This window comes from Opisthocomus hoazin, chromosome 1, assembly GCF_030867145.1.
Source record: "Opisthocomus hoazin isolate bOpiHoa1 chromosome 1, bOpiHoa1.hap1, whole genome shotgun sequence".
Lineage (NCBI taxonomy): Eukaryota > Metazoa > Chordata > Aves > Opisthocomiformes > Opisthocomidae > Opisthocomus > Opisthocomus hoazin.
The window spans coordinates 91,287,854-91,304,014 of record NC_134414.1 but is presented as its reverse complement, the minus strand read 5'-3'; the positions used below and the strand labels follow the sequence as shown (position 1 = coordinate 91,304,014).

Here is a 16,161-nt window from a genome sequence, read left to right as displayed (position 1 = left end):
GTATGTCTGCATACACAATCAGATTTGCACTCAGAGTGTCAGTACCTCGGTGCTTTTTACCTTTTAAAAACTGTTACGCACGACACATCCTCTAGGATGGAGCCTGACAGCAATAATTGTGTGGTTGGCTTGATGGTGCTTGATAAAATCATGAGAATGGAGGATAGTAAGGTGCTTAGGCAATGCTTAAGTTAATCTCATGCCTTCCCAGCAAGCCGAGCAGCATGCTAAGGAGCTATTCCAGAACGAGGAAGGAAGAGATGTGGTTCAAGATGGGAAGCGTCCTGGTGTCTCTTCTTTTCTGGTACAAAGGTATGCACTTTGCCTCCTGAGAGGCACTTTTGGATGTCCCTCTTTATATTTCTTGTTTCATCCACGCTTCTTTCTTCTGCCCGGGGCTGTGGGGTACAGAGCAAGCTCTTGTCTACATTCTTGTGGAAGCATAATAATTTTGGGAAAGGCAAAATTGTGGAGGAGATGTGTAATTTATGTACATGAGTGAGCAATGTTCTTACAGATCTATGAATATTCAGTAGTAAAACTCTGTTTCACAAAATAATTGCAGTGTAAAAAAATTGCCATATAATTTGTCAAAATATGAATTTGGAAAGAAAATTGTAGTGCAGCTGAGCCAGCGAGTAAATAATAACGTTGATTTGAAAAATGAGGTGCAGTATAACATGAAAGACTGGTCCCTCATTAATCAAAATGCTTGATTAATCAAATCTTGATCATTTTCTCTAGCAGCAAGACATTGCTGATGGAGATCTGCCGTTTTTTAAGGGCTCTTTCAGGTATTTTGGCCTGGAAAATACTTCCAAAGGCACTTCAAGAACAAAAAAGCAATCATAAGTCAAGAAAATGGGAAAAGTATTTATCAGTTTTGAGGCTTTCTCAATTTTGAGGCTTTTTCAAAGTTACCTTTCAGAAAAGCAGCAACAATAGCAGGTAAGCAGGAGCTAGAAGCAGCCAGAAAATTCAGGGTCACAGTCTCCTTCCATTTTAATTAACCCAGCTGTGGAACGAGGAAATAATTTTCTGGGCTGTGTTTGAACTCCTAGCTTCATCGAAGCCAATGGCAAAGCTGCTATTATCTTAAACGAGGCTGAGGTTGCTCTTGCTAAGTGCCGGGCAGTATCTACGAACATAAATGTGTGAATAGAGTATGTTCTGTCAGCATGCAGGACAGGTTTATCAGACAGTCCAGCTTTTCCCCCATGAATGCTGAATTCTCAGTGTGTTGCTTTGTTTATTTTTCTCTGTTCTTCTCTGTTTCTATTGAATATTTTTGTCTACCAAATTTCGTAGATAGGAAAGCGTTCCTCAACTAGCCATGCCTTCATTTTGTCCTGTTATCCGTGGCTGTACCCCTCTCTGTCTAATTATATAGGTCTTCCTTTTAATCTTCCAGCAAGTATTTGTGTGTTCTCCTCATACCTTATGTCTTCAATCTCCTTTGTTTCACTTGGGAAGGTTACTGGTGCCTGAGCTTCCTGGAAGGCTGTTTTTACGCAGACTCCAGCATTTTTTTCCCAATGGGTGGCACAACTGCAATTAGTCCTTGGAATGAGTTCATACCTTGCTCTGAATCCCAGACACAGCTTGCTTTTAATAGACACCCACACATTAGGATATTTTCAGAGAGCCTGCAGTGAAAAATTACTTGCAGGATCACCTTCCAGGCATCACTCCTTTGGTGTTTATTTTCTTAATTTACTGGGTTTCTTGATTTACTGTTTTTTTCTGCTTCATGAAGTGTCTTCTTCTGGACAAAGAGCGAGCAGTGACCGTTTTCCCGAGTCCCCCTCACACTCCTGCCTCTCCCACCAGGGAGAAGGTGCCGCTAGGTCACTCCTCCCAGCCACGTGCACTGATGCTGTGGTAAGCTCCTTAGCTTATTTTCTCCGGCAGAGCAAGTGGCTTAGAGGAGCACCCCCAGCCCCCGGGCCTTGGCTGGGCTTGTGTTTGCCGGGGACACCACCGCAGCGGCAGCAGCAGCAGCAGCATATGGTGCAGCAGGGAGGCTCCTGCGACGAGAGCCGCGGCAGCTGCCGGGCCCCCTCCATATGGCGAGGGAGAGCACCCCGAGCCCCGGATTGACATGAACATGCTTTCAGCACATTGAATGTGACGTGCCTGCGCCGCATTACTCCATCCGTGCTAACTACCCGTCAGGGAATAAGCACATCTCAGCAGTTTAAAAGAGTGGTTTTCTTTTTTTCCCCTCTCTTTTTTTTTTGCAGCTTTGAAAAAAAAACCCAAATCAAAGGCCCAAACCCGCCTTCAGATCACAGTAAATAACATCTTTAGTCCCGCTCTTTGGCATAATCGATACATCTAATGAAATTACTGTGCAGGCAATGTTCCGCATAGCTCTAAGCAGGAAGGAACAAACATGTCAGTAAGATCAGAAATTGCCAAAAATTTTCAAAGGAATGCTGTGGAAAAAAAGATAATTATACGTCTCTTAAGAAGAAAAGGGGAAAAGGTTGATTTTTTTCAAATTATTTACACTTTTTTCAAATATTTTCACAAGATAAAAAAATTTTGTAGAAACATTATTGAGACAGCAGGCATAAAAGAGAAATGAATATGAATTAAATAGGTAGAATTGTCATTATTTATATACGTTTTTTATCACTTTCAGATAAATACCAGTAAATATCAAACGAGACACAATAAAAATGAATGAAAACAGAAACCAAATAAAAGCCATTCAAATAAAGAAAATGGAATGGAAATTAAAATAATAAAGCCATGAAAAATCCCCACAAAATGATGAGGAAAACAGCAGCCACGTTAAAGCACGAGAGCGAAGCTTAACATGAAGGACAAGCCCTTCTCCCATCCGTGGGCTGATGCTGGTCGTCTCGCCTGCAGCCCCCGGCTCTGACGGCGCCTGTCGGTGGTCAGCAGAGACGAGTCCTGGCAGGCTGATGTGTGCCGGGGCAGTGGTGCCCTCCTGGGGGGTGCCAGTGCCGGAATATTGTCCACAAGGGAAACAGGCTGATCGTTTGGCCCGGTGTGGCTTTAGGCAGTGAGAGCCTCTGCATGAACGCCCTGCTTTCACCAGGCCAGCCTGGCTCCCAAAATCTTTTGGTGGCCACAGGTCTGCATGCACCCTGGGGGTCTCTCCCTGCCAGCATAGCTCCCGAGGACAATTTAAAGCCTGCACTTTTTAGAAAGAAAGGCACTGTTTGCAGGACACTGTCCCTACGGAGCCTGGAGAAAGCCCTGGGGAAAAACAACAAAAGCAACCATGAAGCGACTGGGTGAGGGGGCTACGCCTGCTGAGGGGACCTGGGGATGGGCCGCAGCTGCAGCAGGGGTCCCTGGGGCCATTGCCACCGGCACAGGGGCAAGGAGAGATGGCAGAAATGCCGTGTGTGACGGTGGCCTGGGACATGGCAGCTTCCCCAAATGCACCTCGCTACCGAGGCTGGTGCAGCCTGATGTGAGTCACCTCGCTCGCCTGGCACGATTTCCAGGGCTGGGATGTAAAAATAGCCTAGGTTAATAATATAGCAACCCACAAACGAGCGCCTGCCAGGCACAGAGTTACCGCAATGCTTTTTTCAGTGTCTCGACCCTCTGCGTTGCTTACAGACTGCCTTGTCTAACTCTGCTACCGGACGCTCTCTGATGTGGTGCTCGAGGAAAACAGGGACTTGCAACGGTGTGCCTTTCAGAAAATGTGATAAACCAGTGCCATTCATTCCAATCACTTCTTTCATTTCTGTGACAGATTTTCTGGGGCTCCAGTCACGTTTTTCTGGTTTTGAAGCTGTTTTCCTTTCCGCTGCCCCGTGGCCCACACGTGCAGAAGGGAAGCAGGTAACCAGCTCTGCAGCAGGAGCCACCACGCCGGGAAAGCGCTGCATCACAGAGGGAGTGCCCTCCGCTAGGAGAAGCAGAGAGAAAATAATTTTGCTCATCTCTCTGAGCTCTGTTAAACTGAGCTGTTGCTTGCAGAGATGAGAAGCAAAATTAACTATTTGCCAGCTGGAGCTTCTAGGCCACCTAAATCGTAAAGTCAATAAACAAAGTCATTAACATTTTCCACATACTTTGCCTGCAATGATCAGGTTTATGTGAACTTATTCCAGTAAATTGAGTGATTGACATTTGTTCTGTGTTATATTTTACTTCTCTGTTGTATTTTATAATGTGCTTGCTCATGCTTGTATGCCTGTCATTAATTCTAGCCACTCTAAAAAAAGATGGTTTGCTGTTGTGCCTCTATGGATGTTGTGCCTCAGGATGTTCAACATGATGACCTTATCAAAATGTGCCCAGCCTTTTGCGGTGTTACTTCCGCCCACACTTACCTTCCTCCTTTCTTTCTCTTGTTTAACCATGTTCTTAATGACCACAAGCTTCCCGAGACACACAGTTACCTGTTCCTGTTGTTAAAACGCCAGCAGCTGAGCTTCCTTGCTGCCGCTTGCCCCTTCCCTTCCCTAGGTAGCCCAAGCTGTGGCTGCTGCTTTATCCCACCTCCACCTTGGGAAACCCATGTTCTCCCCGTCCTGGCATCCCAGGACTGCCTCTGACAGCCCTTTTTCCTTCTCCCCCACCCCTAGGACAGTCCCTGGGGTTCTCCTCGCCTCCATCCTGCCCGGCAGCGGGTGCCACCCGCAGGTCCATGCTCCAGCCCAGCCCCACCGGGGTGAGTGCTCTGGCACAGGCCTATCCCCTGGTGCTTGCCCAAGCCCTGGTCCCCAGATCCCACGCTGTGGGGTGGCATCTGTGCACAGCGGTGCATTGGACGTGCCACGCTGCGGGGCAGGATGGAGGGACAGGAAAGGCGCATGCTGTGTCTCCCTGCCTCTCACAAACACGCAAGGATAATAATTTATTTCCCTGAACTGACAGTTAGCTGAATATCCTGGGGCACTGCAGGGGCTGTAAATAGGGCTCTCTCCTTCGTAATGTTTTGTGTTTTTTTCAGTCCTGTGCTTGTAACACCACAGCCCCCGGCGGCCATGCAGGACTTACGACTCTCCCACGAATTGCAGCAATCCGTTCTGTCTGACCTACAATTACCAATTATCTTTGTAACCTTCCTTGCAGGCAAACACGCTCGCTGTAAAAGCATGCTACCCATCACATTTTTAGACTATTGGCAGCCAGCTTTCCTCTTCATTTCCTTTGTAGGACAGGGCCCGTCACAGCTGTAAACACACCAATATATCAATTACTACTTTTTCCGGCCGACTGAAGGCATGGGCATCTTTTCCTCTCTTTCCTCTCCCGATGCCAAGGGTTATCCGGCCGCACCGCCCAGGTGGGACATCTGGCCCATCGGCCGCTGCCGCGCTTACCCCACGCCCGGCCTGCTGCTCCCCTCCGCCGCAGGCTGTGGCTGCCAGCCGTTGGACGGCCGAGGCACTCGTGGGAGCGGGCCTTTAGCAGCTAACCTCTTTTAGCTCAAAAAGGCAAAGCTGACCTCCTGTTTGAGACGTTTAAACCAGCGAGCCATGCCGTGAGGGGTGGAGGCCCCCAGCCCAGCGGGGACAGCCAGAGGGGCAGCACACCAATAACACTTTGAATTGCAAAAAGGGCTTTTGTGCTCAAAATTCACACCCTCGCTTGATTTGTGGTAATGTCCCCTGGCTGACAAGCCTAAAAACCCTAAAAGCTGCTCTTGTTGCTCAGGAGCGGGCATCGCTGGCTGGGTGCAGCCACCCAAGCAATACTGCGGTGGCCAAGGTAGGAGTGTTTATTCCTGGAGGTTGAGTAGGTGCTACAGTACACCCACCCACCTGAAAACTGCTCCCTTTTTTGCTGTTCTTTCACTCACAGCCATTGGGCTTCCCGCTGCATCTGTCAGTGAGGTGCCAGATTTTGATCCTGGCTCTCAAACACGCAGGCAGGGACTCAGGGGGCCTGATGAAGGGCTCAGCACAGAAGCAAAGCAGTAGCCCTACATCAGCCTGGTAACTCACATCCCCTTTCCCCACCGCAGGCACACGATGTGTGAGAATAGGCTTCACCACAACACAGCCTTCCTCATGCTGGGGAGATGTGCCTGACGCACATGTATTTTGTCGCTGCACAAAGTATATTCGTTTGCTGGTTTGTTTACCAGGTTTCCTCTGTAGCCCCTACAGGTACCATGGGTGCTGCAAGAGACCCGAGGCAAGTATTTAGGCAGAGAGTTGCAGACACCTTTGCTTTCATGTCTGCACGGCTCCACTTACTTGTCAGGTCATTGCCAGGCCAAAGTGCATTTAACCGCCATAAGAAAAATAGGAAATGACCCACAAAAGTTTTTTCCACAAAAATCAGTCTTCTGAAGGTGAAAATAAAGAGGTTGAGAAACACATAGCGAGCGGACATCTCTAAATGCAACTTGAATGCCTGCGGAGTGCAGGACCTGAGGCTGCCGCCTCGTGAGCTCAGACCTGCTCGGCGACAGCTGGGCGGTGGGGATGCCCTGGCTGGGCAGGCGGGCTCCCAAAGCCCAGGGTGACGAAACTCACCGTTGCAGCTGGTGCTCCTGGAGCAGAGCACTGATCCTGCTGGGAAAGGCCACCACGGCATGGGCTGAAGGGACAGGAGAGGCACCGGACAGCCTGGCTCCCACGCCGCCGGTGCCAGTGCCGCTCCAGCTTCGACATCGAACAGAGCACCCAGCAGGCAGGAGAGGCACTGCATCGCTTTCATTGGCAGCGATGGCCCAGTTTTGATAGGTGATAAAGTCCGGGTTTGTATCGCATTGATCTGATGACAGTCAGCGTTAACTTGAACCACCCTCGCGCTGGTTCGCGGCGACCGGCTTTGCCCTGTGCGGCACAGCACAGAGGCAGCAATGCACTGCTGGGCCTCGGGCTTGCACCTCCGCCTTGGTTTTCTTGTGGCAGAGCGGGATCGCGGGGCTGGGCTGGGAAAGGACAAGCATGGTGTTGCGCATGGCCCCCAGCCTGCGCTTTCCAAGAAGGCCAGGTCCAGAGACATGCACCCACATTTTCCTGCTGAGCTCGATGGGGTCTGGGTGCCCCCCTGCCTCCCTCTTGGGACTGATTAAAAGCCACGTCTTTTTATTGTAGACTGATGTTTACTTCTTCTGCCAGGGCTGATGCCATGGGTTAATGCGGTAAGTTCCTGACCAGAAACGCTGCCCAGGGACACGGAAGCAAAGGAGACCATCTCTCTGTTAAAGAAATTTTTTCTTTTTTTTAACTTCTTTATCATTTTGTTCTTTGCTGGGGTCTTTCTTTCAGACTTTTAATACACTCAGGCTCAGTGTCACACCCAAGGAACAGTCGCATTTCAGTACTGAACAAAGCTTTGTATATAGTTTATATTTCAGCTGATTATAATTACACAGTGTTTGTGAGTCTTTTGAGATGAAACTTGCTATAGAAATGTGAGATGTAAATTCCCAGCATTAGTTGGAGCTTCCTAGACTCAGCAAAGTGACAGTGTATGAATAAATAAATCATAACTAGATTTCAGTGAGTAATTCAGAGTCTAATTTGTTTGGTGAAAAGCTCCTCTTTTCCTGTTCACAATACCTCTGCTTAGAGATGGCGGATTTTTCATGGCTCCTGTACGCAAGTTTTTACCTGCTTGATAGCTTGGTTCTTAGTGGCTTGCAGATTTACTGCTGCTATTGGAAACATGACATTAGACATTTGACTTGAGCTGATGAGTTACCAGCAGTCACGGGACTATTTTTTTTAAATTATTTAATTTTCGTAGTTGGCTGGGCACTATTCTGCCAGTCCAAATGCTGTTAACATAGTCTGCTTTGGACTTCACTGGGAAGCAGAAGAGTCCTTTCCTTGCTGAAAGGGCTCATGAAAAAGCCATTGCTCAGAGACAGGCAGGAGATGAAGCAGGTCAGATGCTACAAAAATAGAAGCTCTTCCTCTGGAAGACCAATTTACACTTCATTTTCTTCCATCCCATCTAGAGGGAGTGATCTCAGGCCAGGCACCTCACTGGGTGTCCCTTCTCCTCTAAAGGCACCAGGGATTTGCAGTGGTGCCAGGGTGGGATTTCACCCTTGGGCTTCATCAGCTCACGCATTTTAAGGGCAAAATGGGTAAGGGAAATTTTGGGGCAGGAAGACAGTAAGAAGGGATAGGAAAGAAATTAGCTGTAAAGATGAGGCCAAGGAGGCTGGCATAGGTTTCTCCTCAGGATGTTTCAGATGTATCTGATCAGAAATAGGAGATGCCAAAGGCATTGAAAACGCAGTGGGGGAGTAGCACCGGCATGGGCATGCGCAGTGCCCTGTTCCTGTCCACGTCCTCTTGCTTTCCGCTGGCAATCAACGTGGGGAAACGTGGTAGATTCGTCAGTCCTTCCTCGATTTTTTTGTCCCCAGCTCAGGAGTAAACGTTTATTGCATTTCCTGACTTTTGCTGGTAGCATCTTCGTTTCTGATCTCTCTCTCTCTGTTCTTCCCTTCATGCCCACCACCCCAGCTGCACTGGCCCTCTCCCCGGGAGAGGTAAGTCTCTCCAGCTGCTTTGGCTGCCTGGCAAATGCTGGGGGTCTGGCACTGCCCGGCTCTGGTGTCTCAGAGCTGAAGGAAGGATGGCATCTGGGCCTCCAAACCCAGGCATGTGCTCTGGCCTCTGAGTCCAAGGGGGAGTCATCCCACCTTTCACTCCAGGCTGGTACGAAGGAAGGGGCTCAGAGAAGGTGCGGCAGCCTGGGCGGGAGGGAGTGCCTGTCTAAGCTTCAGGGCTCAGATTTAGCCTTGTATCACTATTGTCGATGACTATGTTGATTTATTATTGTGTTTTCACCTTCCCTTCAGGATGAGAGACTGGAGCTGTGGCACAGCAAGGCTTGCAAATGCGATTGCCAAGGAGGTCCTAACTCGGTGTGGTCCAGCAGGACTAACAGCTTAGAGTGCATGCCAGGTAACGGGCCAGTGCGCCTTTTTTTTTTGCTCTCTACAACTACCTGAAAGGAGGCTGCAGTGAGGCGGGTGTTGGTCTCTTCTCCCAAGTAACAAGTGATAGGATGAGAGGCAATGGCCTCAAGCTGTGTCAGGGGAGGTTTAGATTAGATATTAGGAAAAATTTCTTTAGTGAAAGAGTGGTCAGACATTGGAACAGGCTGCCCAGGGAGGTGGTGGAGTCACCGTCCCTGGAGGTGTTCAAAATACGTGTAGATGTGGCACTTCGGGACATGGTTTAGTAGGCAAGGTGGTGTTGGGTGCATGACTGGACTTGATGATCTTAGAGGTCTTCTCCAACCTATGATTTTATGATTCTATGATAGCCATGTTTGTCTGGTGACCGTCAGCAGCTTCCACCGTTGCACCCTGCCTTGCAGAGGTGGCACGTCACGGTGGTGCTTGTTCCAAACCCAGCTGCTGGTGGGACCAGGGGAGCTGCACCGGTGGGAGGTGCAGGGTGACCCTACGCCATCGGGCAGAGGGGCAGCAGTAGCAGGGGCTGTGCCTGGTGCTCAGGAGGTCACTCAGGGTGGCCCAGGCTGGCCGGTTCTGGCAGGCACTTGCCTGCCTTGTCCCTACAGCTCCCGGTGCTGGTGCTCCCAGAAATGGCCTGGGGCACTTACCACTGGGTGTAGGATTTGCTGTAGGAAACCGTTTGTACCACCTAGGCTGTTTCTCCTTCACTGCAGTTTAGCCTGTGACATCTCCTTCTCTCCCCAGGGGTAGAGGAAAACAGCTTATTCTTTCCTTGCAGCATATTTTTAAACAGTAAAAGACCACAATTGTGTTTCCTTTGAGTTTTCTTTGGGCTGTCCCTGCCCAGCTCCTTTAGCTGTTACTCACAGATCATGTTTTTATATTTTTCTGATCAAGCTCTTTTCTTGTTATTCTCTGCAACTGCCACATTTTCCCTGACATATTAGCCCGGCAAGGCTTTCTCGGTGCCCAGCTGATCCTCAGGTTTATCTCACGTGTCCCACACAGTCTCCACTCATGTTCAGGCCTCTGTTAAGTAGATGTTCGGAGGTGTTCACCCGCTCTGGGGCTGGGTGCTGAAAGTGGTACCTGCCTCACGCCTGCTAGGAACCTCCTTTTCCCAGCCAGGACAGGCTACAAAGCAAATAAAAGTGTGTATTGACAAGAAGAGATGACACCATGGGCAGAGCTTGCAGGCATACGCAAACAGGAATGAGAAGGGAAAAATCCCAGGCGTTTCTATGCCATGCTTGTGCTGGACCTGAAGGTTTCCCTTCCGTGGTGTGAGGTGTGAGGCAGCTGACAAATGCCAAGGCTTTCCAGTCATCCTTGCTGGGCCATCTGCTTCCCCCAAGCTCTCCTTCCACGCACCCTGCTCCAGGGGCAGCCATGTCCACCCGGGGCCTTCCCAGCTTGAGCACTGCCCACAGACTTCGTCCCTGTGCAGAGGAACTACGAGGAGAGGATTCATCATCCATGCATGGGTGGTGTCTCACCCCCAGGGCAGAGTGGCCCCAGATGTCCCGAATGAAGCGTCATGACTTCTCAGGCTCTGTCCTTCCAGTTTCTGCAGCTGGTATTTCCACAGGGCTGCCTGCTAGGGCAGGTATGAAGAGGAAGAAGGCATTTGCTGGAGTCACCTCCTGTGATGCAGAAGAATCACTTACAGGAGCTCCAGAAATAACACTTTATATCTCTTGTTGTGAGAGTTTCCTCCAGTCTTTTGTGAAAAAAGCCCATATGCACTACCCCAAAAGTGAGTCTGAGCTGGCATGGCCCTGCCAAAGCTCACCGGTCCCTTTCAAAGGGCTGGCCACCACAACTCCTTTTTGTCTCAACATCATCATGAAGCCCTCCTGTGGTGGGCAGATCCTGCAGTCCTTGTGTCCTTGTCTAAGTCTCTCTCCATTGAGAAGATGTCCCCCTGCACCTGCACATCCTCCACCTGTAACTGTATCCCTTTGCATGGAGCTGCAGTAAAGCATATTTCGGACAAATGGACCTGCACAGTCCAGGTCGCCATGTAGGATCCCCCTGATTCCCGCAGCCCTGGCAGCATGTACAAGGAGCAGCATCAGCATGCTCACACGCACTGCAGAGACTTATGGCAATACTGAATCGCAGCCGGCCCAGCAGATATCCCTGACCAGCCCCTTGAGAATCACAGAATCACAGAATCACAGAATAGTAGGGGTTGGAAGGGACCTCTGTGGGTCATCTAGTCCAACCCTCCTGCCGAAGCAGGGTCACCTACAGCAAGTTGCACAGGAACTTGTCCAGGCGGGTCTTGAATATCTCCAGAGAAGGAGACTCCACAACCTCCCTGGGCAGCCTGTTCTAGTGCTCCGTCACCCTCAGAGGGAAGAAGTTCTTCCTCATGTTCAGACGGGACTTCCTGTGTCTTTCTTCTCACGGTGGCTCCCTACTGACACCTACACCTGGCAAGCCAGCCTGGTCCTACTGCACATTTTCTTGCTGTTTAGCCTTAACATTGTACAACTCTCCATACAAAGCCTTGCTACAGCTTGGTACCACCCTGCTGCAGTGTGGTACCACCCTGCTCCTCCTTGCATCAAGGGATCACAGAGTTGCAGCATGGCTGGGGTTGGAAGGGACCTTTACAGATCATCTAGTCCAACTCCCCTGCCATGGGCAAGGACATGTTTCACTAGACCAGGTTGCCCAAAGTCCCATCAAACCTAACCTTGAACACCTCCAATGATGGGACATCCACAGCTTCTCTAGGCAACCTGCTTCAGTGGCTCACCATCCTCATCACAAAAAATGTCTTTGTTATGACCAAACTAAACCCACCCTCTTTCAATTTAAAACCATTGCCCCGTGAAAGGGAAGGGAAGGGAAGAGAAGGGAAGAGGATGTGGCAGGCTTGGTTGATCATCCATGGCTGAGGACACGTGTGTGAGAGGAGCGGCTCTAGGTTTCCTGGCCAGCTAGGCGTGAGAGGTGCTCTCACACACTGGCATTATGTAGCTGAGTAATGAAGGCATCTTCCTTGACTAATGAAGGCTGTTCTCCTGAATAATCAATGTTGCCGCTGTACCTCCCAGGTGTCTCTCTGCCCAGGCAGGGTGGCTTTGCATTCTGCTTGCCCAGCCGCGGCGAAGTGGCCCGGCGTGCCCGGTGCCCGGGGATGATTTGCAGAGCAGCCGTGCTGAGGTGTTGCAGAGCTGTCTCTGGCACAGCCGGAGGGGAGCAGGTGGCATCGCAACCGCCGCGCGAGCTTTCTCCAGGTCGGCGGTAATGGCGCGAAATGGCTCGGCCAGCGTGGCCGCGCGGGCACCAGGTGCCTGTTTTGCGGGTCCGTGCACATGGTGCAGCCGCACGCGCCAGAAGGTGACCCGCTAATTGCATTACGGTTGTGTGCCCTGCGGATTACTGCTGCTAAGAGTAAAGTTACGTGGCGTCCCAGATAAGCCCGCCGAGTAGTAAACACGTGGGGCCACCCCAGCCCGGCCGCCCTCTTGTGCAAGGGGAGCGAGGGTTTTAACGCGGTGGAAAATCGTGATGTTTCCGTGCCCGGAGGAAGGCGGGATGGTGGCGATGCGTTTTTGTGGGGAAAAACATGTCCATGAGGTACCGACTGAGTGAGATATGTTAATGAGATATTGATGCATACGCTATCGACCTAGTGGAGTTTGCTAATGAGGCATCGACCGTGGCACCGCAGTGCTGGGGTGTTGTGCTGGGGAGGCCGTGGGCACGCTGGGCCCTGCGTGCCTGCGGACGCTCCCTGCGTGTCAGTCATTTTTGACACAAGGCATCGTGCTGGTGGGTCAGGCATGGCTAAGGCGAGGAAACGTCCCACCCACGCGTGAAGCTGCAGAGAGACTTGTTTTCCTCTTTTGTTGCCAAAACCCCTGCGACAAACTACACTAACCTGGAAAGCATGACAGAGTTACCCTTGGGAGGCACCACGCCTGCTCCACAGGCCGCAAAATTAGTAAATGCTGCCCATGACGTAGATGTTTGCCCAGGCAATTCCCATGTGACACTTGTCACACCTTCTTCATGTGTATCTAGATACGTAGTGATAATCTGTTTGCATAAAAAATGATCATAACAAAAAAACCCTCAACTAGGTCCAGGGAGCATGACACCCTGCATGGTGGTGTCACCAAAGGCTTGCCCTCCAGAGCACCACATGGTCATCCATCACAGAAAGTTTTAAGGATGAATAAGTATTCATCTGGCGGTCTTCCTGAACCTCTCGCTATCACAGAAGACAGCTGTGGAGTCAGGTTTGGTAGCCTGAAGATCCAAAGGCAAAATGTCACTGGGAGATAACAGAGACTTTGGCAGGGCCAGGCATTACACCTTGCTGGCACTGGGGTGCCTGCAGATTTTCCACAAGGCCATCTCCAGACACAAAGATAATCCTCACAGCAGGAGTGCAGAAGAGCTGAGGTTGCTTGTGGAGGGATGATCGGAGCAGGCTCAGCAATTTTGCTGTGCAGGCACAGCCATAAGTCAAGACAGTGAATGGAGGAGCAGAAGGTGATCAGACCCAGCAAGTAAGTCGTTCCAGACATTTCTCAATGGCCAGGCAGAGGCTGGCAGCCTGGAGGCTGGATCCAGGTTGATGGATCCAGCGTGGAGCTGCTTGCACGTACTTGCAAGAAAGAGATTCAGACTGCAATATCTGAATAAAACCTTACCCCTGAAACGCTGCAGGCAGCACAGGTTTAGGAAGTTTGAGAGAGAGGAGTCAGAAATCCGTACAAGAGAAGAGTTAGAAATTCAGACACCCATGACCCCTGGGCAGTAAATACTACAGGGGTAGTGGTCTGGGTGCAAGATCATCCCCATGATCCTGGCTGGGGATGACAGGGAGCAGTGGAACCACAGAGGGTTTCAACAACACATGTGCAAACACACCCAGGAACCAAAGCTGCTCGTGGCCTGATGGTAGGGTGTTTCTCCTTCGTTCTGCAGAGTGCCCCTACCACAAGCCCCTGGGCTTTGAGTCCGGCGCTGTCACCCCCGACCAGATAAGTTGCTCCAACCCTGATCAGTACACGGGCTGGTACTCCTCCTGGACGGCCAACAAGGCCCGCCTCAACGGCCAAGGCTTCGGGTGAGTCTGGAAATGCCTTCCCGAGGGGCTCCGCAGGCAGGCGGGAGTGGGGGACCGGGGCACCCCAGCAGCATCGGGGCAGGAGGGTCAGCCTGCAAGGGCAGGGGCGAGGGACGTAGCGGGGCTGGTGGTGTCCCCCCAGGTGCGCGTGGCTCTCCAAGTACCAGGACAACGGGCAGTGGCTGCAGATCGACCTGAAGGAGGTGAAGGTGATCTCGGGGATCCTCACACAAGGGCGCTGCGATGCCGATGAGTGGATGACCAAGTACAGCGTGCAGTACCGCACCGACGAAAACCTCAACTGGGTTTACTACAAGGACCAGACTGGGAACAACCGGGTCAGTGGACTTTACAGCTTGGCCACTGGTGGAGCAGGGGGCACATTTGGTGACACAAAAGCATCGGGTCTTGGCAGGGAGGTGCCCCAAGAGGGGTTCCTGTGGGAGCAGCAGGGTGGATGGCACCCAGTGCTCACCCCATGTCCAGGGAGGCATGGAGGGGGATGACCCTCACCGTGGTATAAGTGCCACGCTGACCAACTGCACAGGGACAAAATACATTTTTTCCTAATGATGATGGTGGAGTCTAGATGAAACTTGGCAGGATGGTGGCATTAGCTGGCATTGCTGTGAGTCCAGGGCTAGCACACGATAATGATGCAGAAAAAAACCTGAGACAAAATCTGCAACTATTGAAGTCACAACCCACTGAAGCGTTCTTGTGCTGCACTTCTTAGTGGTTAGGCTGAAGTGAAAAATTGCACAGGGGACCCTACAGTGGTGCCTGTGGTCCCTGTGCAGCCCAGGTGGGCTAGGGGATGCCATGGCTGCTGCCTCCCAGGCCCCGTCCCAGCATGGGGGGCTCTGGTGGCTCTGCTAAAGCACTGGTTCCTGCAGCCCTGGGGAGATGCTGAGCTTTCCCCGAAAACCAGGTCATGGTAGTGGGAGACGTGGCAGCACGGCCAAGTAGTGGGGAAGGGCCCCCAATGCGATTTTTTGTATTGGGGTGTCTGGGAGCCTGGCTCATGAACTGCAAACAGCCAAGGTCATCCACACGGACTCTGAACGCAGGGTGCCTTGCTGCAGGAAGGTGAACGAGAGAGGACGATGTGAGATGAATTCTGGTCTAACCAGAAAAAGTGGAGGAATGAAGTGGGGGAAGTGACTCAGAAAACCCAGCCAGCGTGACACAAATAGTCTGTGTCCTGACATTTTTCAAGTCTTTTATTTTGGGGGTGGGGCAGAGGGACCCTCATCCTTTTCCTCCTCTGCTCTGCAGAAGCACCCCAAAATCACGGGGCAGGAATTTTAGCCCCTTAACCACCCACCCACCCCTCTCTCCCCAGGTTTTCTATGGCAACTCAGACCGCTCATCCTCAGTGCAGAACCTGCTGCGGCCGCCCATCGTGGCCCGCTACATCCGCCTGATCCCACTGGGCTGGCACGTGCGCATCGCCATCCGCATGGAGCTCCTCGAGTGCCTGGCCAAGTGCGGCTGAGCGCCGTCTCCTGGGGCAGCTGCATGGGTGCCCGCCTGTGCAGCCGCCCACCTCGCCACCGGCATCGGCCGCGGCCACAGTCCTGCGGTGTGAATGCCCAGCCTGCAAAGGGAGGGGCTGTCTCGAATAAAAAGTTGCTTTGCACCGTGCCTGGTGATAAAGCGAAACCCCGCGGTGAAGCTGACACACGGCGGGGAAGGCAGGAGGGTTCGTTGCTGCGGCTTTGATCCCATGAGATGCGGTGCTTCCGGCCCAGGTGTTAGGTTGGGGAAATCGTCATCACAGCCTGCTGTCGAGGCCCAAGAGAATGAAGATGGGGTCCTAAGGCAGGGCTTGGACACTCCTGGGGAGGGCAGGTCTGCAAGTGGTTATTTGACCCTCAGGCTGGGCGCCCCGTGCTGTCCCACCGGGGCCAGGGAGGGTTCTCACGCTGGGGCAGACATCTCACCCTGGTTTTTGCCGTGCTCCTCCTGCCCGTCTCTGCCACCCCTAAGACAGGGCTGGAGCCAGAACAGGCCAGTCCGCAGTACGAGGGGCCACACCTGTATCTCACACTCTCAAGTCACCTCAGGTCCCCCTGTATCAGGTCCCCTCCAGCCTGAGCTGCTGTGGCTGTTTTTGGGACAGGCATCAGTGCCTTCTGCACTGGATGGCCAAACCCCCTCCCTG

The 16,161-nt window shown here is 51.7% G+C and overlaps 1 protein-coding gene across 2 annotated transcripts; it reads left to right on the top strand.

Moving 5' to 3' along the window:
• The first annotated feature begins 244 nt into the window (after window positions 1–244).
• RS1 (retinoschisin 1) lies at window positions 245–15,492 on the top strand. Of its 2 annotated transcripts, none has more exons than XM_009940675.2 (6): window positions 245–312; window positions 8,439–8,464; window positions 8,777–8,882; window positions 13,853–13,994; window positions 14,137–14,332; window positions 15,340–15,492. In XM_009940675.2, exons 1-6 carry the CDS (start codon window positions 261–263, stop codon window positions 15,490–15,492), a joined length of 675 nt encoding a protein of 224 aa, XP_009938977.2. In that variant the 5' UTR covers window positions 245–260. The 2 variants fall into 2 exon arrangements, with proteins under 2 accessions (XP_009938977.2, XP_075298199.1); XM_075442084.1 differs by having other exon boundaries at window positions 246–312; window positions 8,430–8,464.
• Window positions 15,493–16,161: the final 669 nt, after the last annotated feature.

Excerpts from the sequence above, each read along its gene's own strand:
- RS1 (XM_075442084.1), top strand. The coding sequence starts at position 261 with ATGTGGTTCAAGATGGGAAGCGTCCTGGTGTCTCTTCTTTTCTGGTAC. Across the intron at positions 313-8,429 it reads TCTTCTTTTCTGGTACAAAG|CCACCCCAGCTGCACTGGCC; the intron begins GTATGCACTTTG and ends CCTTCATGCCCA. Across the intron at positions 8,465-8,776 it reads TGGCCCTCTCCCCGGGAGAG|GATGAGAGACTGGAGCTGTG; the intron begins GTAAGTCTCTCC and ends CCTTCCCTTCAG.